General features: G+C 37.2%; 1 protein-coding gene across 1 annotated transcript in view; it reads left to right on the plus strand.

The window, feature by feature from the left end:
* LOC122805263 (rap guanine nucleotide exchange factor 4-like) overlaps window positions 1-26142 on the plus strand; it is a 1439269-nt gene that overhangs the window by 230199 nt on the left and 1182928 nt on the right. Inside the window, exon 8 of the mRNA XM_044075352.1 lies at window positions 25029-25105. Coding sequence (XP_043931287.1) covers window positions 25029-25105 — 77 coding nt within the window. The remainder of the gene's footprint in view (window positions 1-25028; window positions 25106-26142) is intronic.

The following is a 26142-nucleotide window of genomic DNA, read 5'->3' on the forward strand; positions in this document are numbered from 1 at the left end:
TGTCTAAATAGGGCAAGAGCAGTCAGGTACCTGAGGTCCTGAAATACAGGAGCAAATCGGGTCCCATTTCTGTGCCCTACCCCTGTCCCTCCTCCATCTTCACCTGTTATTGCAAAACAAAACAAAAAAGAAAGAACAAAAACTTATTTTCCTTTAAATTGTAGCAAACTGCTAGTTTCTAGAATTTATAGCCTGCACAAGGTATTACATTGCTCAGATTTTTGTTCAACAAAGGCAGCAGTCATTCTCATTGCCTTTTTGGCACAGGTAATGCTGGTTCAATTTGTTCTGGCCTCATCTAATCCAGCCTCCATTCAGATTTAGCTTCAAATCCATATCTTCACTCTCACCAGTGTGGCAAACTTCATCTAGACATCAAGTCCCAAAAACTGATATATGTTTTTTGCCAATTCCATTAAATGCCTATGACCCTACATTGCCTTCCAGAGTTCTACAAATCCTAACAGCCTCTCAGCAATGTTTTACTAAAACACTGTACAAAAGCAAATGGAAAAAAAAAATTGTTGTTGGCTATTGATAAAGGCCTAGATCCATTTTCAGCACCTGTTCCTTCTATTCTACATTTTTAGGGAGTTTTCCTTTTTTTTTTTTTTTTGTTTTATTTTTACTCTGGTTCCACTAAAATCCAGCTAGTGGCAGTTCTGTAACTGTCATTCTGGATTACATTCTAGCTCCATAGCTTCTATCAAACTATGCAAAGCTTTTCTCTAATGTAATTTTCTGTTGAGACCACTTATTAAGGACACTGCCATTAGTGGGACTTTGCTTTGACTTTTCAAGTCCTGACTCAGCTTCCATTTGACCCTGCTTCTTCCTTCTTCTAAACTTGCTCTCAAGAAGGCCCTATTCTTGGTGGCAGTCACTTCTGTGAAGAGGGTTTCTGAAGTGCAGGCTTTAACTTCCAGGCAACCCTACTTGATTGTCCATAAAGATAGAGTTTCTCTCAGACCACATCCTTCCTAATGTTGTCACAGAGTCAGGATTGAACCAGTGCATTCACCTGTTTGTTTTCTTCCCTGCATATTCTAAGCAAGTAGAATATAGCCTGCATTTTTAGATGTCCATCATCAGCTAAAATTCTATATTCACCAAACTAAAGCCACACACGTGGATGATCAGCTGTTTGCATCTTTTTCAGAAACCAAATTGGATCCAAATTGACAAAAGTTGCAGTCTAGATGGTTGTCAGATTACATATACTTTACTTGTTCTTCCAAAGTTTTGAAATTATCATCTATGCCAAAAACTCATTATACTAGATCTATTTCTACTTCTGAAATCATTTTCAGGCACTCCAGTGTGGATGATATTTGTGCTGCAGCTGGGGAATCTGTCTCAACCATCTAAATGGACTGAGAGGACAACATAGAATATGGAAGTTATGTAAAAATTAGGTGCTTACCATAATAATAGATCATTGAGATCCCTCTCCATCAATTTCAGTGACCTGTCTACCTCCCCTTTTCCAAACTGACATGTTTCTTTCTTGAGACCTAGTAGAGCAAAGCATGAAGCCTTACTCCTAGCCCTTTCCATATCAGGCAATCTAACATTCAGTGTTGGCCAAACATAGTCTGAGGCAAGTCATGAACCACATAGTACCTAGGCAGATGGGAAAGCTCAAGTGCAAGAGAAGGATGTATCAGTTTACTGATGTGGATCTACTTTGAGAGTGGATAACACAGCTGCCATGACAGTTGGAGTGGGACAGCAAGGTACCATTATAGCAAGTATATAACTTTCATTTTCCATCTACCTAGCATTTTGTATGTAATCAAAGCCCCTTCATCCTAGGTCAATGCTGATCACACAGATCTTTTATAAAGTCTGTGTAGTAATATATATCTCAGCATCCAGTTTCGGTAATTTCTACAGAAAATATGAATCATCTGTACAACCAGGTGCTAGGTAATTTATCATAGCACCTGCAGCACTGCCAAGAACTAATGCCACTGTCCATTGTTGAGTCTGTGTGAAATCTTCTTCAGTAATATGCAATACCAAGTTCATCTGTTTTGTCACAGCATGCCTTAAAATTCACCAGTGCATTTCCATGCTGTCCAATTACTCTACCTCTGCATTAAGACCGTCCTATAAAATACTTCCTATCTAGGATTTTGGGGATACTATCAGCTGCCCACCAAACAATTTAGGAACTTTGTTTCTCTGGTCTTCAGGGACTTACACAACAATCAATAAAATAAAAGAAAGTTTCAGCAAGTGTGATGTGTCATACTTCTCAAATGTTTCAAGTATGTACGTCTGATTACCTTACATTTGTTTTACATATAACTGATTGATCATTATCTCTATGATTTTGTTTCCCTAATGTCCATTATCTTTGCCTGAATGGAAATTGACATCACTAGTAGTGAGGCAAATATTTTACCTTCTCCAGGATTCCAGGATGTTTACCCCTACAGCTGTGTTACATCAAAGATTTATCTGTCCATCTGTCTATCTATATGTATGTGTGTGTGTGTTTCTGTGTGTGTGTGTGTGTGTGTGTGTGTGTGTGTGTGTGTGTGTGTGTGTGTGTGTGTGTGTGTGTGTGTGTGTGTGTGTGTGTGTGTGTATGTATGTATATGTATGTATATATATGGATTCGTATCACTTCACTGAAAGACCATTTCAATGACACCCATTTCACTTAAAGTTCATTTCACTGAAAGATCATTTCACCTAAAACTCATTTCACTGACAAGTAGTACTCTAAGGCTAGTCAAAGGTATATGCCCTTTTCTCCACTGTAGTGCAATCCTGGTGTTAGTATATATAGCTGGGGGGTGTGGAGGGCTGGGGATGTGGGCAGCGTAGCCCCCCCACTTAATTTGGCTTTCTGTTGTCTGGTTTTGTTTTGCATTATTTGGTAAAAGCCAACTAGGTGAGGGGCTATGCCCCCCACACCCCAAAGTGTGGGGCTGTGCCTCCCACACACCCCTAACTATATATACTAACACCAGGATCACACTGCAGTGGGGAAAAGAACACATACCTTTGACTTGCCTTAGAGTACTACTTGTCAGTGAAATGATTTTTAGGTGAAATGCGTTTTAGGTGAAATGAACTTTAGGTGATTTGGTCTGAGTGAAATGGGTGTCAGTGAGATGGTCTTGTGTATGTGTATGTATTTGTGTGAGAGTGTGTGTAAGTGGATATACAGGTGAGTGAAACCCACAAACTGAGGGTTGTCTGGGTTTCACCCACCTGTCTCCCTCTATCTTGCACTTCCCTGGGCTCATTTTTGCTCCTTTGCCATATGGGACACTGCTAGTATTTCTGCCCTGTTTATTCAGTTTGAGCTACCCCTGTCTCTCTCTCCAAAGCCTCACTGCAAACTTGATTGTCAACTGCTCTGCACTGACATGCTTCCTTGACTTAGTTCACATGTATCTATACAACCTGAGGTGATCTAATTACTCCTTGTAAGCTTCTATATTTTTCTTGGTCCAACTGATTCACTCTCTCTGCTGTTTTACAAACTCCCGATCTCTCCCGATAGCCATCCACTCTGCACTTCCTGATTGTTTTTTTCTCTGCCATTTCTCTGAACAGGGTGATAGCCCCGCTACGTTCTCCCTCGCTATGCTCGGGCTCACTTTGCTCCCCTACCCTACCCCCATTCCCACCCATTCCATATCAATTACATTTATACTTACAGACCACACCCAATCACAAATTCCTAATCTCACAATTAGTGTATTACACCACACATACCATTACCGCACTCCACCACACCCTTCCCACTTTCACCTTTACTAAAACACCTTACCCACATAGTCATAGAAATTTGACTAATTCACACCACAATCTATCTAAAACTAGACAGGATGAACTCCTTACAACTATCTCAACTGCCTAAAGCAGTATTCCACTTATCAACACTCTTCACTCTTATCCAACTCTCCTTCCTCACCTCCTACCACACCCAACTCCAAATTAATAACCCGCCCCAATGGCTACTAAATTGGATCTCAAACTCCATACCACACAAAACCATACTATTAGGCAACATTAATATTGACTGGCTAAACTGCTCTAACCAACACCCAACTGCCCACATAACCCTCCATGGATTCACCCAAATAATACCTACCCCAACTAGGACCGACAAAGCATCCAAATGCAAATCCATCCTAGACTGGATTCTGTTATCTAACCCAGCTCTAGCACAGCAATCTAGATGTCTGCCTGAAAGTATGTGACCAGGGACGTTGGGAGGCATACGCACTGTATGCACTTCAGTACAGTTTTTGTGGAATAGGGGTAGAATCTGGTAGGCACTAGGACCCAGGAGAGAAAAACTTTAAGTTAAGAAAATAAATAAAATAAAGTGATAAAATTGCACATGCAAATGCCTTGATTAAGACTGCATAGTAATTTGCAGCTAATCAAGCATTTGCATGCTTAGCATTTTTTAATTAATGGGTGATAATTGCCCAAGTAGCACAGTCTGGAAGATAGGGAGAAAGGTGTGAAATTCAGCCGACTTCATGGTTCTTTGATGCGGCTTTCCTTTCATCCATGGAGAAGGTGAGTCTGTAATGTCAGCGATTGCATTTTGCATGTAAGGGAGTTGTAAAGACACATTTTTTCTGTAAGACTTTAAACATGGATGTGGTTCAACACCTGCAGCCTTTTACAGAATTAATATATTCTGTACACTTTGTATTGGCTGGTGGTGATGATTTGCTCCCAAGGCACGTTTTTTGTTTTTATCATTATTATTATTATTTCGGATCAGTTTCTTGAAAGTCTTGTCTTTCAGTAACTGTTGTGCCCTTTCTGTTTTGGTCCTTCAACTGCTGTTCCCAGTATACAATACTTATTATCATTTCTTTAAATATATACAGTTTTGAGCTATAGGAGATGATGCTGTGTGCAGTATCTTGTGTGAAAAACAACGATAGATGAAATTCTGAGGCAGTTACTTTGGCTGCCCGACATTTGTGAGCAGGAATTGTCAGGTCAGGCCAGGGCCAGATGCAAGACGTGATGTTTTGCACTGTAGTTAATATGCCAGGAACATACTTAGGTTAATGGTTATGAATGTGTCAATTCTATTAACATGTATGGACTGTACTGCACTTTTTATGTATTTATTTTTCATTTCCAAAACAGCCTTGGCGGAACAAAATATGAAAACTTTCATATAAGCTGAAGTTATATACCCTGTTCAAAACCATAGATGCAATTGCAAGTATTATAAAGATTTCATAGTACGTATTGAAGGTTTCATACTGCATTGACAGTAAACGTGGATAGAAAATTTATAATGGTGTAGTAAAAATTTGGAAAGGTGCATTCATACATATTGAGGAAGTTGCATAGTATGTGTTGCAGGTATACTAGTATCATCGCAGTGGCACTAAACACCGATGTAGACATACAAAAAAGATATCCCCTTATTTTGTACAGTGTTAAAATATTCTTCCAAAGGTAAATCAGCCATAGCAGGGAGAAGGAAGAGTCAAAGATGAGATAGAATTGTATAACATTAAGACTGCCAAAGACGGCAGTAAGTTGTGAAGAAGAAAAAAAAAAAAGACAAAGGCTAAATGGAGGATTGAGTTTCTGCAGGTGTCAGAGCAGTGGCTTGTAGTTCTCTTTTTAAGGGAGTCAGTGTTCTAAATTATTTGTATGTAAAGGTGGACAGAATAGTTTCTTCTCAAATGAAAAGTAAAATATATTAAAAACCTATTCAGAAGCTCTTCTGCTTAAAATAAACTTTCATTTTTAAGTAAAATATTTTTAGTGGGCATTACTAATGTAAGAGAAATTATTTATTTTCACTAACTACAAATATTTTGTTTAACCTGATTAATGTCAGTCTCAATAGAAGTGTGACTAGGTATTCAAAGGTGTAGGGTGTATCCCAAGTTGAATATAAAGATGTATTATGGGGAACTGTTGGCTTAAACACAGTACAGTTCTAAAGTCTAGGGAACTTGTGTAGGAGCTCACTGCAATGGGATTTTGCAGTATGTTATCGTATGCAAGGTTGGTGAAGTATGTTTTCTGTTGCCAGGACAGTCCACATGGATGAAGGCCACAGATATCCAGTCACAGTAGTTAACATGGGCATGTGCTAGTCCACTCTGCTTGATGTTGTGAATTTAGGGTTACCTACCTGTGGGTGCTTCAGTTTCCTCCCACATTCCAAAGACATGCAGTAGGTGGATTGGACACTCTAAATTGGCCATAAGTGTGAGTAAACATGCGAGTGTATGATGTGGAAGAAGTGCCGTGGCAGGGCTAGCCACTCAGCAGTGTAAACCTTGGCTCTAGATAATTGTCACAGGTAAATTGACACCCCAACCCCATGTCTAAAAATAGGAAAAAGGGGCTGTGGATGTGTGTGTGTGTGTGTGTGTGTGTGTGTGTGTGTGTGTGTGTGTGTGTGTGTGTGTGTGTGTGTGTGTGTGTGTGTGTGTGTGTGTGCGTATATGTATATATATATATATATATATATATATATATATATATATATATATATATATATATATATATCTACAATTTTTGCTGTGAATTTATAATGTTATATTAAGTGCCAAAGCAATAATAATTTTTTCTTGACATTAATGTCCAATAGTCTATAGTTTAAATAACATGTGCAGCAGGTATGCCTGTGCTGCCACATTGTTAATGTTGACAGATGTCCATCAAGTGTAACAAACAAAATATATTCTCACAAATGCAGGTATTGCTGTAGATTCAGATTATGTGCTGAATGTTTTCAAAGAAATGTAGCATGTTTTGGCAGTCTGGGAAATTTTTTTTGCGTTTTTAACTGGTAATTTCTGAGCATTTTTAATTGACATCTGTTGCTTCCCAAATTTGTTTACCAACTTTTATATAGGGATCCTGCCTTTAGTAGCATAAAACTTGTTAAAACAAATTTGGAATATGTATAGATTTTATACTATTCATAGATGTTTTTCAAGTTTATGCCAGCTACACAGTATGGTTCATTGTTGCTTATGTTTGTAATCTGCTGTACTGCAGATCTTGCATACTTTTATTTAGTTGTTTTGCTAATGAGGTAGTCTATTGAGCAAATCCTTTTTCAGAGTGTTTTTTATTTCTTTACAGTTCAATCTGTTTCATATATGACACTATTTATAGAGATAACATATTAAAGTATTGAAAACAAGTTCATGAACATTGGCAGTGTATCACTTTTTCATCCATATTATATAGTCAAAGTTAACAAGTATTAATTTGTTAATATAGAGATTTGAGCGTACACAGGAGATCTTGTTCTGTTAAAACTATAGCATTCAGGAAAGTTATTTTAAAGCTAGGAGTGTTGTGATTTAACAGACTGTCTCGAGCTTATAACACTTTTAAATGGAGCACTTGTTTTTTCTGTCATAGTGTAAAATAACTGTAGACTTATTTTATTGTGAAGAATTATGTATATTTTTCCTTAGTGTGGTTGATATAGTGTTATAAAATGCTTTTTACTGTGTTTTTTCTTTAAAAAAAAAACACATAATTTTACTGGCAATTGCTCCTCATCTACCCTGGGAAAGAGACACCATCTGACCATGGAACAGACTAATAATCCCACCGTCAGTCCTCCTCCTTCTAGCCACAAAAAAGAAAAAGTTACACAAACAGCCATTGTAACCACAGCAGGCTAGCAATTTGTCTCAGCCACAGGTGGGTGACACTGCTGTGGCCACTTGTTGTACCTCAGACTATTCATCTTTTACCCCAGATCCCTCTGGTGTAACATTTACAGGCAATATGGACCAGAGGTTTGCCACATCCTCTGCAGCTGCTGGAGTCCTCTCAGTGACCAAGGGAGAGCCACTGTTGTTGGTCCTGGGGGACAGAACAGGGAAGGCTTTCCTGTTGTATCAGAATCCTATGCCCATTCCTAGAGAAGCAGCTGCTGCCATTAGTAAGATGGCTGGCCCCATTTTGCCCTGTCCAAAAAAAAAAAAAAAAGAAAACCAAGTATATATGTAACCCTCCTCAAATTTCTTTGAATAGGAGTAGTTTAGTACGTTTGGCTCAGAATTTAACCTGGGCAGTTGCTCCTTCTTGTAAAGTAGTTTTTGGTAAAAGTAGGGTGATTCCTCTTTTCCTTAAGAGATTCAAGATTCTGAATCTGAGCAAGAAGATGCAGGGAGAGATACAGTGCTTTTTCCTCAGATTTCTAATTCAAACTCAGAGGAGAATTCAGTGTCTAATTCATCCTGTGGGGGTTTCCCTGTCTCTGAGATTATTGCTAGAATGTTCCAGTGTTTTCAGAGGGAGAACATTGTGGTTGCTCAATCCCTCATAAAATACTATGAGTTGTTACAGAAGGACTTTCTAGAACTTACACCATTCCTCCTGTTCTGTCTGCTTTTGGGGATATGGGTGTTACTTCCTGCAATTTTCTTGATAGTCAGCCAGCTACCCCTTAAAAGCAAATAGGATGTATAAAGTTCCTCAGTCATTTAAATTTTATACACTATATCCAAACCTGGGAGAAGTATATATTTCAGCAACTTTGATTTTCAAAAATTTTAATTGCCAGGAGCAATTGTTAAAAGTTTGTTTTGACAAATTGTGAAAGTATGAGGAATGCTTTATCTGCAGTTTCTTCTTGTGAGGATAAATCTGCTTTAAATAACATAAGTTTCTTCTGTGCACAGGTCACTACTAATTGTTTGCAGTGTGTGTATGACTCTGTTGATATTTCTTCCAGAGCTGAGTACCACTGGTACTGTTTTAAGGAAGTTTACATGGCTGCATTCTCAGAACCTCCCTGATGATGATAAAATTGAGATTGTAAATTCTCCATTCGATAGAAATGTAGTCTTTGGCTTGTCTGCTACAGAGATGATGAAAAGGTGTGATGAATGGAGCAAGCTGATCCAGGGACTCTTAAGATTTTTCAGACCTCCTTTTCCAAATTGTGCAAGGGATTTTCTATCTTCTCATCCATTTTTGGCAACAACTGATTAAATAATCTTGACAACATTCTCTTGTTGCCCACTTAAGGAACTCCAACAGCTGCAGAGGATGTGGCTAACCCCTGGTCAATAGTGGCTGCAGGTGCTACACCAGAGGGATCTTGGGTAAAATATGAGTGGTCTGAGGTACAACAAATGGCCACAGCAGAGCCACCCATCTGCATCTGAAGATAACTTGAATGACATTTAAGAAGAAATGGCAAGGGGGATCCAAATAAAAGTCTTGAATTACCCAAAGCCAAGACCGTCTAGCGGGTTTGGTTCAAGAGACCTTGTGACCTCCTCTCACCCAGGGCCCTTTTTTCTTTTAGAAAGTCTGAATCTCTGTTTTCTCTTTGGCAACAGATTCTTTCAGACAAATGAGTTCTGAAAATCGTTAAAAGTCGCACAGATAGCAGTAGGCGGAAATTTATCCTTTCCAGGGGGTCTTTCCTCTTCTCCCATATTCTCTTTTGTTTCCACTTGTTCTTCATCTCATCCCTATTCATCCAGCCTTCAGATGGTTCTTGAGGTTTTGTGTGTCTGGATCACATTATCAGTTCTCTACCTCACCCTTTGAACTATCCCCTGCAAAAGAGTGTTCACAACATGTCTAGCTCTAATTATAGTTCAGTGCAGGCTACAGTGTATTTACATTTTTCCATATTTAGATGACTTGTTTATCTTTGCAGCATTTGTTTCAAGGTGTAAGGAATCTTTTTCTTGGATGAGAGATCTTGTATACAAGCTGGAATTCCAACAGAACATTCAAAAGTCTTTTTTTTCATTCCCTCACACAGGATTGTATTCCTGGGATGTCAACTAGACACATCAGTTCAAAGAGCTTTTCTTCCACCCGGAAAATAGATCTTTATTTAGATCTATTTTTAAGGTTTTCCACTCAGACATTGGGGTGGAGCTCAACTGGGATGAAGTCTGCAAAAATTTAAATGGAAATGTATTTTGTTTTTCAACCCATGAAGAAATACTTTAGGACTGAAATGTTCATGCTCTTTCATCATGCAAGTAATTACCATTCTGTAGTATGTTTGTCAGTGTTCCATTTAGAGAGCAGCATTGTGAAAGGGGTGTGACTTAGCAGTTTATGGGAGTGGACAGACAGCAATGTGCTGATGTGGGTGTGGCTTTTTGGAGGGCAGTAGTCTGGGAGCTGTGAGTACAAATCTGAAAATCCTGGCTACACCACTGTATGTGACCACCAACCAGCCTACCTAATTAAGACCAGACTGCGTTACTTCAACCAACCGATCCTAAGAGCCATCTGTAATAAAAAGAACTTTATAACTACTGACTTCATTAATGCACTAAAAAGCAGCAATTTGAATCCCCTAAAACTACTACATCTAGACAAAGCTGTACAATACTTTAACTCTACATTCCTAAACATCCTAAACTATCATGCTCCCACCCGTACCATAAGAGTAAAAACAAATTACTCCCCATGGCTAACTAAAAATACTAAAACTACCACGAAAGAAAGGGACAAAGCTTGGATACAGTTTCATAAAAACAAAACTGCTAACCTGAGACAAATCTACCTTGAACTCTGCAACAAGGCCAAAAGACAAGTTAAACTTGATAAAATTAATTACTATAAAACCATGAAAAACATGCCCATAACCCAAAAAAATTCTGGGCCACAATAAACAGTATAATGCACCCAGGAAAGGCCTCCACTCCAACCCCAGTGCTACCAAACAACCACAGCAACATTCCCACTCAGTTTAACAAATTATTTACTGAACAGTTGAAACCCTTGCTAAAACTCAAAATAGTATTACTTGCCCCACAATAATAAATCCCCATCCACCACCAAATACAAGCCAAAATAACAACACCTCTAACTTTTCCCTACAAGCAGTACCCACCAAAGTAATTTCTAGACTCCTAAAAAAACTCAAACCTACCACATTTGCAGCTGATAACCTACCTGCAGATTTCCTTCAAATAACAGCAGAGGCAATAGCTTGCCCAGTATCCATACTTATAAATAGATTATTAGCATAATGTAAGGTACCAACCTTGTGGAAAACATCACACATTATTCCTCTACACAAAGGAGGTAACTCCCTAGAACTCACAAACTATCACCTTATTGCAAGCCTATCACCTTTATCCAAAATATTAGAAAGAGTTGTTCATTCCCAACTACTCCAGTACCTCCTTCAAAATAATCTACACTCCAAAACACAGCATGGCTTTAGACCCTCCCATAGCACCACCACAGCACTATTATCTTTCACCAATCTAGTCAACAACTGTAGAAACGAGGGACTATTCGTATCTTCCATATTCTTAGACTTGTCAAAAGCTTTTGACATGGTAAACCACAGCCTTCTTCTTGAAACTCTTTCTAACCTAAACTTTTTCTCCTCCTCCATATCTTGGTTCACAAGTTACTTATCAGACCATCAACAAGCTGTACTTTGGCAAGACCAGCTGTCCCCTTTACTCCCAGTATCCATAGGGCTCCCACAAGGGTCTATCCTAGGCCCAATGCTCTTCTCACTATTTACCAACCAAATCTCTTCTTCCTCACTCATTGCCTCTGTAGTACAATATGCAGATGACACAACCCTTGTCTGTGCCACCCCTACCTTAAAAGAGCTACAAACCTTGACTCAAAATAACTTTACTCTAGCTGAAACCTGGTTCACCAACATCAAACTGATTCATAATCCCAAAAAAACTAATTCTTTTTAGCCCCAGTCGATCCCCTCCTCTAAACAATGACTTCACCATTAACTCTAAGGATAACATCCAAATCACTCACACTACTCACACAAAACTATTAGGTGTTGAAATAGACACTAACCTAAAATTTGATATCCATATAGCCCAAACCAACAAGAAGGTAAATAAAAAACTAGGACTCCTCTACAGGAATAAACTGTATATGACCAAGCAAACCAAAGCAACCATTGATAGGGCTCATCTCCTGCCCATCCTTCTCTATGCCTCCCCTGTCCTAACAAATCTATGCCAAACTGACCTAAGCAAAATGGAATCTTCTTATAACAAGATTGCCAAGTTTGCAGCTGAAGCCTCATACAGGTCTCACCACTGTCTTGCCCTGAAGCAACTCAACTGGCTTGAACTGCCTCATTTACATTGTTCCACTGCTGGGCAGATAAGTTCACTTTGGTGAAAAATCTTCACTTTATGACAGAAAACCTTTTTGTATAAAACCTAATTGATTATTTCAAGAAGTGTTTTTAATGTGTCACATGACTTTCGTTCACTTTTTCATGGGAGTGTTACTTCTGTGTACTTTGTGGCTAAAAGTTGTTTAAACTAATTTTAAGCTATTTTTTCTGGTAAAGGTTGTCTTATTTTAGTTTGGGAGTTGGGATAAGTGTGTAAAGTGATTTTACTGTGTTTGTAGTTGAAAAAAAAGTTACTTTTTTACAAGTTGCCTGTTTTACTGACTGTAAATGCCAAGCTTCTCTAGGAATCAGGCATCTTTTTTTGGCTTCCAGTTCCTCTGTTTTGCCTTCTTCCAACCACAAAAGACAAAAATTGTTAAGCAGCCATTGTCCCAACAGCAGGCTAATGAAGTGATTCAGCCTCAGGTGGATGACTGTTGTCAAAACTGGTTTCTTGGACAACACATCTTCTTTCTTGGGTCATGGTGGTGTAGTCCCTTCAACCACCATAGACTAGGAGTTAGACATGTCCTCTGTGACTGTTGGAATGCCACTCAACTTAGCCAGAAAGCTGTACCCAACTGTATGGAGTTTTTTTCTGGCAAGTTTGGGTCTGTTTCTTCAGAAATGCCTATCAAAAAGAAATAAAAACTTAAAATGTCATCTCCTTTTTCAGTTGCCCTAGTAAATTATCAGGCTTAGCTCAAAGTTTAGTGCAGGCTCTTGACTCTTTCTGTATGAATGTATCTGTTAAATGATAAGGGATTCTTCATTTTCTGAAGAGATTCAAGAGTTTGAACCTTAAAATGATTTTGAAGGTAAAGATTATGTGTTGTTTCCATAGAATTCTGACTCAGATTCTGAAGACAGCATGGCTTCAACCGGTACTTTGAAGGATTTTTCTTTTTGTGAAACTATTTCCAGAATTAATCAGCTATTTCAGTGGGAAAACAGTGATGTTTCTCAGTCCCTCAGGAAGTATTTTGATTTATTACAACGTATTACAACTGCAGTTTCCAGAACCTACTTGTATTCCTCCATTTCTGTCTGTTTTGCAGAATATTATTGTCACAGTCTACAATTTCTGTGACTGTTATCCCGCTACTCATAATAAAAGCAAATAGATTATGCAAAGTGTCTCAGTCTTTTAAGTTTTTATACACTCATCCCAGATCTGACCCAGCAGCTATGGCTTTAATGTGTACATATGCTGCCAAACATTTAGTTAGCACAAATCCGTCTCCTTATGATGAGAATGGAAGAATTATGAGAATGGGAAAGCTTTTGAAAAGTTTGGGGGAAAGCGTATTCTTCTGCAACACTTGTACTTAGAATTCTCAGTTGTCAAGCTCATATGTTGACGTTTATGACTGTCACTTGTCAGAATATGAGGAATATTTTGCCATCTGTTCCTCTAGTAAGGAGAAGTCTGGTTTGCACAGCATGATCTCAAGTGACTACTCATTATTTAAAATGTGCTTATGGCTCTACTGATGCCACCTCCAGGCTGCTCCTGCTGGAACTGATAAGAGGAGGTTTGCCTGGCTGCATTCTCAAAACCTCCCAAACCTCCCAGAATATATCAAGAATAAAATGTTGAATTCCCACTTAGATAGAGAAATATTTTTGGACCTTATGCCATAGAGGTCATTAAAGTGTGTTGAGAAAGGAAAAATATTTCAAGGAATCTCAGGTTTTCAGCCCTCATTTTTCAGGTTTCCAAAAGGAGTCACTGCTCCCTCTACTATTCCCTTTAAAAACATAATAAATAGTCCCAGTGGCTGGTAAGTAGACATTTAAAAAGCAATGGCAGGGAGGTTCTAAAAAGAAAGTATGCCCCCCCAAAAATACAGTCTAATAAGTCTGAATGCCTATAGATACGAGACTTCCCTCCCCCATCCCATCATGGTACTCCCTTGATTCTTACAGAAAGTCTGAACCTGCATTTCTCTCTCTCTTTGGTAACAAATTATTTCAGACATATGGGTTCTGGGAGTAATCCATAATGGTTAGATATGGCAGTGGGAGTCTCTCCCTCCTTCTTAGGGGATTCCTTCTCACCCCCAGATCAGACTCTTCTTTTTCCTCCTGACATTCAGCATATGGTTTCTCAATGGGTTCCTGTTCCTCAGAGAAGGGAAAGGTTTAAATCCAGGATGTTCCTTGTGCCAAACAAAATATATTCTTGGAGACCATTTCTGGATATTTCCTTTCTGAATCTATGATAACATCTTGTTATCCCTTATTCCCTATTTCAGTTTTCTAGTGACCTTAGATAAAAAGATGCATATCATTACATTCTGATTGATCCAGAATTCAGATGTCTATTAAGAAATCCTGTGTCTTGATCTCATTATCTGTTTTCTGCATTATCTTTTGGTCTATCTACTGCTCAAAGAGTGTTCACAATAGCCTACTCAGACTGCAAGGTGTTCACATTTTTCCATATTTAGATGATTTGCTTATCTTTGCAGACTCTTTTTCAAAGTTTGAGGAATCTTTCAGTTGGGTAAGGGATCTCCTTCACAGACCAGGATTCCAAGAGAACTTACAGAAATCTTGTCTGACTCCTTCATGCAGGACTGTTTTCCTGGGGTGCTACTGGACACCTCAGTTCAAATAGCTTTTCTTCCACAGGAAAAAAAAAGATCTATATTAAACCTTTTTCTGAGTTGTTCCACCCAGACTACTATCTCAGCAAGGGAATTCCTCAGTATTCTGGGTCTTATGACATCTGTGATGCTCATGATATCTCTTGCAAGACTCCACATGAGAAAAATCCAATGGTTCCTGAAATCTCTATGGTCCTAGCATCAACATCCCCTGACTTTTCAAACTCCAGTTTTGGGACTTGTGAAAAAGGAGATTTGTAAAGGAGACACCACATTTCTCAGAATCCAGGCCTCCCATTCTCCCTTCATGCTCCAGCATATGTGGTCACAGCAGATGCCTCAGACTTTGCTTGGGGACTAGTGTCTAAGGGAATAAAAGTGCAGGGTCTTTGCAACAAAAAGGCAGACCAAAACACATAAATATAAAAAAGATGGATGCTCTTATAAATGCTCTCAGTTCTCTCAACCATTTGTCCTCAAGTGTTTACAGACAACACCACAGTGATGTGGTACATACACAAACAGGGGGGAACCAGATCTTACCCTCTGTGCAGACTAGACATGGTAGCCTGGGATATAGCTTTTCAGCACAGTTTCAATCTGCAGGCATCTTACATGTCATTAGAGCAAAACTGTGTGACAGACAATCTGAACAGGACTAGGACAGACCCTCTCAAATGGAATCTGAATCAGTGGGTCTTTTAAGAATTCATCCAGTCATGGGGGACACCTCATATAGATTTATTCACCTCCATTCACAACAAACTGCTTACAAAATTCTGCTCCAAGACTCCTTGCAAGAAGGCTGAAAGATAAATCAGTTTTCTTTTCCTTGGACATGAATGGTTCTGTATGCTTTTCCACCCTTTCGACTGATATCCAGGGTCATTCTGAAGATTCAGAAGGAATTTCCCAAGATCATTGTGGTGACTCTCTTCTGGCCTGGGCAACAATGGCTCTCACCTCTTTTGAAAATGGCCAGGGGCATTTACCACAAACACTCACACAAAAATCAGGGGTGTTTAATACACCCCAATGCCAAACAACTGCAACTGACTGCCTGGAAGATGGAATTTTTATACCTTTTAGGTACTTGTTTCTGAGGGTGCGCAGCACTTATTAATGGAAGCAAAAAGAATGCTACTATAAATTCATATGTTAGCAAATAGAAAATGTTTTCTAATTGGTGCCAAGAAAAGAACCAGTACCCATTCAGACTAGTGTTTCTCTGCTTCTACTTTATTTGTGTGAGTTACTATCCTATGGTTTGTCTTACTCTTCAATCACGGTTCATTTGTATGGCAAATGTCTGCCCATGGAATTTACTCTCTTCCAAAGTACCCTCATGTAAAATGTTTTTGAAAGGGCTGTTGCACAAGAACCCTCATAGAAAGCAGGTGCTTCCCCCTAGTGATATTAATTTTGTGTTAGAAAAGTTAACTTTTGCTCCATTTGAACCAGATCATTAGGTTTACTTGAGGTTCTTAACATGGAAAAGTATCTTCCTAATTGTTCTGACCTCTGCAAGAAGAGTATTTGAGTTGCAAGCTCTCATGGTGGTTCATTTTTCATAAAGATGAGGTTTCCTTCATTTATACCTAAAGTGGTATCCAAGTTTAGTATGGGGCATTTAGGTGATCACAATGAAACAATCATTGCTGTGGTGTGGTGAGGGATAGGAATGTTGCATATATGTTTGAAAGCATATAGCCTAAATACAGTATTGTACCTAACTGAGAAGGGCACACAGAAAGTAGCTATCTTTTGGAGAAGAGTAGAGGGATATGCTGTGGATGAATGTAAATGACAGTTATATGATTATTCATGAATCATCATTGATATGGTTTGTCTGTGTGCAGTGTATGAGTTTATCAGTATCAAATTTAAATTATTACTAAAATCATTATGGCCTTCTTTTTTCTTAATTCCACATCAGAAATGTGCACAAAAAGGCTATTGTTTTGGGGACACACTATGTATAAAAGCAGAAAGCAGTTACATGATCATATAAACAAGTCACTGATATGGTTTATTCAGGGGACAGTGTATACGTGTCCAAAAGAAGAAGTCTCTAATGCATTACTACATTATTCATTTCACTTGACTTGCAATCAAAGATCAGAGATTAATACAAAACATGGTCATTTTTTGTGTGTGTGGGGGGTAGTAGGGATAAAGAGGGATGCTGTACGTGAAAACAGTGCATTTACATGATCACTGACTAATGATCTTTGGTAAAGCTTGCCAGAAGAGAGTGTATGTTTGATGTCAAAAAAACTGAAATATGGTAATCACATAACCCAGTAAATTTGCTTTTTCTAATCCTTCCAGGATCTCATATAGACTTGGATTCAATTGTCTTACCTCATTTCTGTTACTCATTGCTCCATTTTCTCCTCATGATTCATTGCCTTTCCAGCCTTACCTCAAATCTCTCACATTGTTTGCCTGACAAATCCTATTGTTTCCAGCAGGTTATGCAGATTCTTTACCTCACCTGACATGACTATCCTTAATCACTTCATATGACCATAAGACAAATCAGTCAGATTTAACAGATCCGTTCTTATAGCTCTAAACTATTAGTTAATTCAGCAGCATTTAATCACAAAACCTTTATTAGCTCTTATGGATCAATAATCCAAATGGAAAAACAGCGTTCAAGAAACACAAATGAAAACTCAGTAAAAAACGCTGTACTCCTAAGTGTCATGAGACGCCAAGTCTGGTCTAAAAAGAACTCCAAGCGAGTATAAAAACTGAATTTAATATATGAAAATAATGAATTGTACAACACAACGAGAAGAGTTAAGTGCTTTCACTCGCATAATACGAGCTTCATCAGAACTTTTTTTTTTTTTTTTATAAAAACTGAATTTAATATACGAAAATAATGAATTGGACAACACAACGTGAAGAGTTAAACGCTTTCACTCACATAATACGAGCTTCATCAGAACTGTTACAAACAGGAAATAGATTCATTTTAAAAACTTTTTGGCGCCAAAACGCTACCTTGTAACAAAAGTTCTTAAAGGTGTACAAACAATAAAATACAATAAAAACATTATATCCTAAACACGTTATGTCCTTCTAAAAAATTTTTTTAGTAAATAATTAATAATAAGTAATAAATAATATTTGAATAAATAAATATGAAATAATAATATAATAATATCAACTGTGTACTAATAAAATTTTAATTTAAAACTTTTAGTATATTTAATATATTTAATAACTTGTAAATACCATAAACATGTAATAAACATATATATATATATATATATATATATATATATATATATATAAAAAATAATTAAATGCACCATCTATATAAATGTCTACGTGAATAATAATGCAGGTTTTATAGTAATAAAATCATTTAATCCTGGTGGATTAGAAGCGTCAGTATAAAACTGCCACCATATTTCCTTGTATGACAATAATCCTTTGTAGTCACATGACAAATTTTTCAAAATTGCGAATTTGAATGTATGTGTATTTCCATGTTGTTTTATATGCTTGTATAGGGCGTTCTTTTCGTCACAAGTCTTGATACTATAATAATGCGCATATATTTGTTTATGCAGTTTCCATTCTGTTTAACCAATATAGTTCTGATGAAGCTCGTATTATGCGAGTGAAAGTACTTAACTCTTCTCGTTGTGTTGTACAGTTCATTATTTTCGTATATTAAATTCAGTTTTTATACTCGCTTGGAGTTCTTTTTAGACCAGACTTGGCGTCTCATGACTCTTAGGAGTACAGCGTTTTTTACTGAGCTCTTATGGATGAAATGAGGCACATCATAGCAGTCATATTCTAACTCACAAGCAACTTCTCCTTCATAATATCTTAAATTTAAAATGCAATCCATTTTTATCACTACAGAGCAATAGCCAACACCTTTACTCATCAACATGCCAAAAAGTCTATCAAACTATTTTAACTTACGCTCAAAGTACTTTTAATATCCCTCTCTCCAGAGAAACCCAAAGAAGCATCCAATCTCAAAAGCACAACACATGCATCTCCCACAGGGTGGCAGTCTGGAATGTATTTTTTACATATAAGGGGAGAGAGTGTTACATTAGACCATAACACTCAATATAATTATTTGTGCATTCAACTGTACTCTGGAAGTCAATGGGCTTTCTGGAAACTTATATTCCTCAGCCTTAAATACGCTTTTGTTACTGTAAGTTCCTTTTCCCACCTGTCAACTGATGAGGTGGACATTTGCTTACAGAAGTATCATAATGTGACTGCAGAGGCCTTTAAATCATCAACAATTTGCTTTGTTTCTTCTGTGTAAGCACTGAGCATAGACCAGCTATGAGTGACCTGTATAGCTGAATTAGTTGCATTCTGTTGTATTTCCTTTTCTTTTAAACTTTCTGTGCATTAACAGTCAGTTTAACTAGGAATATAGAGGCAGGGGAAGTATGCTGGGAAGTAGATAAAATGGGTTACAAATTCTTTATCTGCTGTAGGTACTCTTTTCCATTATCAGGACAACACTTTCAATGCGATTGTTCAGCTGTAATGCAGTTCCTTAACATGTCTGTTAACACATATCTGTAAAATTATTTGTTTTAATAATACATTTTAAGAAATAGAAGTTATTTTTAATTTTTACAGACATCTAGTTAATACACGTGTTAAGGTAGTAGATTACGCCTGAACAATCGCTTTGAAAGTGTTGCCTTGATAAGTTACAAAGAGAGAAAGTAAAATTTAAATAAATACATCAAATTTGAAAACGCTTTTTTCAATAGTCATAATATGCTTATTCTTGTAAGATAACAATATATTTCTACACCCTAGCAACAGTTATTTCTGTTGTCAGTGAAGCCTAGCTAAATCAATACCTTAGGCTTTTAAAAAAATGCTTTCTGCCTAACAGCTGTTCCATGATTCTGATTGCATCTCTAGCTGCAAGATGCCAGCTAAGTTTAATTACAGATTTGGATTAGACTTTATGAAGAATATGTTTAATAGTATACATATTATGCATATTATGGAGAAATACATTTTATAGTATGCATATTATGAAGAAATTGATTTGTTTTTTTTTTTATTACTTTTGTTCGGTTAAACACTTTAAATGAAGAAGTTCGAATCCATTGAAAACAGCATAAATTTTGATGTTAATCTTAACAGGTGTGTGTAAAATAATTACATGAATAATATTTAAAAAAAAAAGCTGTAACACACCTGTTAAGATTAACATAAAAAATACATGGTTTGACACTGGATTCGGAGCTCCGCAACTGCATTTAAAGTGTTGCCCCGATAATGGAAAAGTACCGGTAATACTAATATTTAATTGTCATTGTGACTACATATCTGCTGCAGCACTAGCCACCCAGCGGTATAGACCTTGGCTCTAGATGATTGTCTCTGTTGAAATGACATCCCAAACCCATGCAGAAAAATGTGAAAAAGGTGTTGTAGATGGGTGGATGGATGGATGGATTGTGACTACATATCTTTTTGCTCTCTTTCTCAGTAAATGTACTTCTTATTGTTCAGATTTATTATGTAATTTGTACTTGTTAAGGTAAATAAAATACTATGTTAATAACCATGTATCCATCAATTCACTACCGCATAGTTGTATAATTTATTCTTGATAGTACCTGGTTAACAAGGGAAATAATTAAAATAAAATAAAAACAAATAACTAGTAATTATAATGTATTAAAGTTTCTATTTGATAAGAAGAAAAAGACCAGAAAAAATGTTACTGACTGTCATTTAGAATGTAGTAATATGTATGAATACTTCTCTGTTAACAAATCATGTTTCTTAACATTCATTTCTTCCTAGTGTTCAACCAGGGAGAAGAAGGTACATCCTGGTATATTATACTGAAGGGATCTGTAAATGGTGATTTATGGCAAGGTACTGTTGCCTGCAACGCTTCTGTTTCCAACTGATTACATTTAATTGCTGTTTGTTTGACTTGATTGCAAAGTGTATGGGATGAATTTTAAAATGAATATATCTGTGCATAGAAATGAATTAGTTTCGCTTGCTATTCTGACTAAGCAAAAGACCTTAAAAAAACGATTTAAAATTAAGTGCAAACAGGAAATTCAGCAAACAGCTTTTGGTTGTGCTCTAAATACAGCTACTAATACAGAAATCAAGTTTAACAAGCCAGAAAATGCTCAAGCTAGGCAGCTATGCAGAAAAAAAATAGCAAATAAACAGAGAAAAAATACTTAAAATCTCAAAAGTGGCTCCCTTCTTCTCAGCGTTTTTCCTCTTGAGGGTGCTTCACCAACAGCCAACAAGCCTGAAAAGACGCTCAAACCACGAGGCAACTAGGTTTTAAGAGAGGAAGATGAAGGAGTTATGGAAATGACCCCTAGTGGCCAATAAAACTACAGTTTCAAGTCAGTAACCACCTCTCGGGGCAGGGAAGCTGCTCAATGTTAGTCACTCCCACTGATAAACACAGAGACCCTCCTTCAGCCCAAGCAAAATGGCCTCACAGAACTTTCAAACAGTTCAGGAACAGCAAGCCTGTAACTGAACTTTTTAACTCTCAGAAAAGTGGGAAAAAGCAAGATTTTTTTGTTTTTGTTTTTACAGAGATAGCAGAGGTTCACAAGTAATATCAAGTTATAATAGTGCAGTAAATGACCCCACACAAGAGTGCTAGGTCAAGGACAGAAAATATGCAAGTTTTAAGAAAAAACGATTTAAAATTAAGTGCAAACAGGAAATTCAGCAAACAGCTTTTGGTTGTGCTCTAAATACAGCTACTAATACAGAAATCAAGTTTAACAAGCCAGAAAATGCTCAAGCTAGGCAGCTATGCAGAAAAACTTAGCAAATAAACAGAGAAAAAATACTTAAAATCTCAAAAGTGGCTCCCTTCTTCTCTCAGCGTTTTTCCTCTTGGAGGGTGCTTCACCAACAGCCAACAAGCCTGAAAAGACGCTCAAACCACGAGGCAACTAGGTTTTAAGAGAGGAAGATGAAGGAGTTATGGAAATGACCCCTAGTGGCCAATAAAACTACAGTTTCAAGTCAGTAACCACCTCTCCGGGGCAGGGAAGCTGCTCAATGTTAGTCACTCCCACTGATAAACACAGAGACCCTCCTTCAGCCCAAGCAAAATGGCCTCACAGAAACTTTCAAACAGTTCAGGAACAGCAAGCCTGTAACTGAACTTTTAACTCTCAGAAAAGTGGGAAAAAGCAAGATTTTTTTTTTGTTTTGTTTTTACAGAGATAGCAGAGGTTCACAAGTAATATCAAGTTATAATAGTGCAGTAAATGACCCCACACAAGAGTGCTAGGTCAAGGACAGAAAATATGCAAGTTTTAAGAAAAACGATTTAAAATTAAGTGCAAACAGGAAATTCAGCAAACAGCTTTTGGTTGTGCTCTAAATACAGCTACTAATACAGAAATCAAGTTTAACAAGCCAGAAAATGCTCAAGCTAGGCAGCTATGCAGAAAAACTTAGCAAATAAACAGAGAAAAATACTTAAAATCTCAAAAGTGGCTCCCTTCTTCTCTCAGCGTTTTTCCTCTTGGAGGGTGCTTCACCAACAGCCAACAAGCCTGAAAAGACGCTCAAACCACGAGGCAACTAGGTTTTAAGAGAGGAAGATGAAGGAGTTATGGAAATGACCCCTAGTGGCCAATAAAACTACAGTTTCAAGTCAGTAACCACCTCTCCGGGGCAGGAAGCTGCTCAATGTTAGTCACTCCCACTGATAAACACAGAGACCCTCCTTCAGCCCAAGCAAAATGGCCTCACAGAAACTTTCAAACAGTTCAGGAACAGCAAGCCTGTAACTGAACTTTTTAACTCTCAGAAAAGTGGGAAAAAGCAAGATTTTTTTGTTTTTGTTTTTACAGAGATAGCAGAGGTTCACAAGTAATATCAAGTTATAACAGTGCAGTAAATGACCCCACACAAGAGTGCTAGGTCAAGGACAGAAAATATGCAAGTTTTAAGAAAAAAACGATTTAAAATTAAGTGCAAACAGGAAATTCAGCAAACAGCTTTTGGTTGTGCTCTAAATACAGCTACTAATACAGAAATCAAGTTTAACAAGCCAGAAAATGCTCAAGCTAGGCAGCTATGCAGAAAAACTTAGCAAATAAACAGAGAAAAAATACTTAAAATCTCAAAAGTGGCTCCCTTCTTCTCTCAGCGTTTTTTCCTCTTGGAGGGTGCTTCACCAACAGCCAACAAGCCTGAAAAGACATATTCTAACTCACAAGCAACTTCTCCTTCATAATATCTTAAATTTAAAATGCAATCCATTTTTATCACTACAGAGCAATAGCCAACACCTTTACTCATTAACATGCCAAAAAGTCTATCAAACTATTTTAACTTAGGCTCAAAGTACTTTTAATATCCCTCTCTCCGGAGAAACCCAAAGAAGCATCCAATCTCAAAAGCACAACACATGCATCTCCCACAGGTTGGCAGTCTGGAATGTATTTTTTACATATAAGGGGAGAGAGTGTTACATTAGACCATAACACTCAATATAATTATTTGTGCATTCAACTGTACTCTGGAAGTCAATGGGCTTTCTGGAAACTTATATTCCTCAGCCTTAAATAGCATTTCTTTTGTTACTGTAAGTTCCTTTTCCCACCTGTCAACTGATGAGGTGGACATTTGCTTACAGAAGTATCATAATGTGACTGCAGAGGCCTTTAAATCATCAACATTTTGCTTTGTTTCTTCTGTGTAAGCACTGAGCATAGACCAGCTATGAGTGACCTGTATAGCTGAATTAGTTGCATTCTGTTGTATTTCCTTTTCTTTTAAACTTTCTGTGCATTAACAGTCAGTTTAACTTAGGAATATAGAGGCAGGGGAAGTATGCTGGGGAAGTAGATAAAATGGGTTACAAATTCTTTATCTGCTGTAGGTAATACGGTACTTTTCCATTATCAGGACAACACTTTCAATGCGATTGCTCAGCTGTAATGCAGTTCCTTAACATGTCTGTTAACACATATCTGTAAAATTATTTGTTTTAATAATACATTTTAAGAAATAGAAGTTATTTTTAATTTTTACAGACATCTAGTTAATACACGTGTTAAGGTAGTAGATTACGCCTGAACAATCGCTTTGAAAGTGTTGCCTTGATAAGTTACAAAGAGAGAAAGTAAAATTTAAATAAATACATCAAATTTGAAAAACTTTTTTTTTTCAATAGTCATAATATGCTTATTCTTGTAAGATAACAATATATTTGTACACCCTAGCAACAGTTATTTCTGTTGTCAGTGAAGCCTAGCTAAATCAATACCTTAGGCTTTTAAAAAAATGCTTTCTGCCGAACAGCTGTTCCGTGATTCTGATTGCATCTTCGCAGCTGCAAGATGCCAGCTAAGTTTAATTACAGATTTGGATTAGGACTTTATGAAGAATATGTTTAATAGTATACATATTATGCATATTATGGAGAAATACATTTTATAGTATGCATATTATGAAGAAATTGATTTGTTTTTTTTTTTTTTACTACTTTGTTATCAGCCAAACACTTTAAATGTAGTTGCTGTGCTCCGAATCCATTGTCAAAAGCATGTCTTTTTGATGTTAATCTTAACAGGTGTGTGTAAAATAATTACATGAATAATATTTTAAAAAAAAAGCTGTAACACACCTGTTAAGATTAACATAAAAAATACATGGTTTGACACTGGATTCGGAGCTCCGCAACTGCATTTAAAGTGTTGCCCCGATAATGGAAAAGTACCGGTAATACTAATATTTAATTGTCATTGTGACTACATATCTGCTGCAGCGCTAGCCACCCAGCGGTATAGACCTTGGCTCTAGATGATTGTCTCTGTTGAAATGACATCCCAAACCCATGTACAAAAATGTGAAAAAGGTGTTGTAGATGGGTGGATAGATGGATGGATTGTGACTACATATCTTTTTGCTCTCTTTCTCAGTAAATGTACTTCTTATTGTTCAGATTTATTATGTAATTTGTACTTGTTAAGGTAAATAAAATACTATGTTAATAACCATGTATCCATCAATTCACTACCGTATAGTTGTATAATTTATTCTTGATAGTACCTGGTTAACAAAGGAAATAATTAAAATAAAATAAAAACAAATAACTAGTAATTATAATGTATTAAAGTTTCTTTTTGATAAGAAGAAAAGACCAGAAAAATGTTACTGACTGTCATTTAGAATGTAGTAATATGTATGAATACTTCTCTGTTAACAAATCATGTTTCTTAACATTCATTTCTTCCTAGTGTTCAACCAGGGAGAAGAAGGTACATCCTGGTATATTATACTGAAGGGATCTGTAAATGTGGTGATTTATGGCAAGGTACTGTTTTCGTCTGCAACGTTTCTGTTTCAACTGATTACATTTAATTGCTGTTTGTTTGACTTGATTGCAAAGTGTATGAGATGAATTTTAAAATGAATATATCTGTACATAGAAATGAATTAGTTTCTCTTGCTATTCTGACTAAGCAAAAAGACCTTCAGATCACATGCAGTGCAGAGCACATGGTAATGTACCCTTCTAGTTGCTTACATGGGCACTTTGGAAATTCACCTTTTGTTGTGTCATAGTCAATAGCACTTCTAAACTCAACTTTCTTCTTCCTTGAAGACAAAACTTTTTCAAATATTGTCAAAAGTACACAGATCATTTCAGTACTTATGTGGATATACCTGGTTATTCCCCAGTAAGTACACAGTGTAGTCAGTTAGTATTTTTCAAACAGTTTAGCTAAAACCCTTCATTGCGGCTTTCTCTCTCTTAAATATTACACTGCATTAGTTTTTTTTTCACTATAAATAGTTTCCCATAGTGAAAAAAGACTGGAAACAAATTGGGAACAGACTTCTGAGAAGAATGTTCTGAAAAAAATGTTTTGCTTTAGAAAGAGCTACTCAATTGCATACACAGGCTCAGATGCAGACTGGGTTCATAGGTTCATAGATTCATAGGTGTGTACTAAGCTAATGGCCCTGGAGCCTTTACAAGCCTAGCTGATAGTATTACCCTGACATCATGCCACCCGACCTTAGTTCCCAGTGCCTCTGTCGAGTAGAGCCACTGCAGTTATCCCCGGGGTGAATTTTCTATTTCCCATCCACTCATTAAGATTTCTCTTGAAGAGGGCCAGTGAGGTGCTCTGTTTGACATGTATGGGAATGCTATTCCATACCATGGGCAGTCTCTGGGTTATGAACCTGTCCCTCCAGCATGTTCTGTTGATTGTGGTAATGAAGTTGAGGTCTCTGGAGCGTGTGGTGGGGAGGGATTGGGATTTCTTTAGATGTAGCATTTCTAACAGAGCTGGGTCAGACATGGCTTTGTAAGTCAAGCAGAGATCGCCTCTAAGTAGGCGA

The sequence above is a fragment of the Protopterus annectens genome, chromosome 6.part1, assembly GCF_019279795.1.
Source record: "Protopterus annectens isolate FY-2018-M chromosome 6.part1, PAN1.0, whole genome shotgun sequence".
Lineage (NCBI taxonomy): Eukaryota > Metazoa > Chordata > Ceratodontiformes > Protopteridae > Protopterus > Protopterus annectens.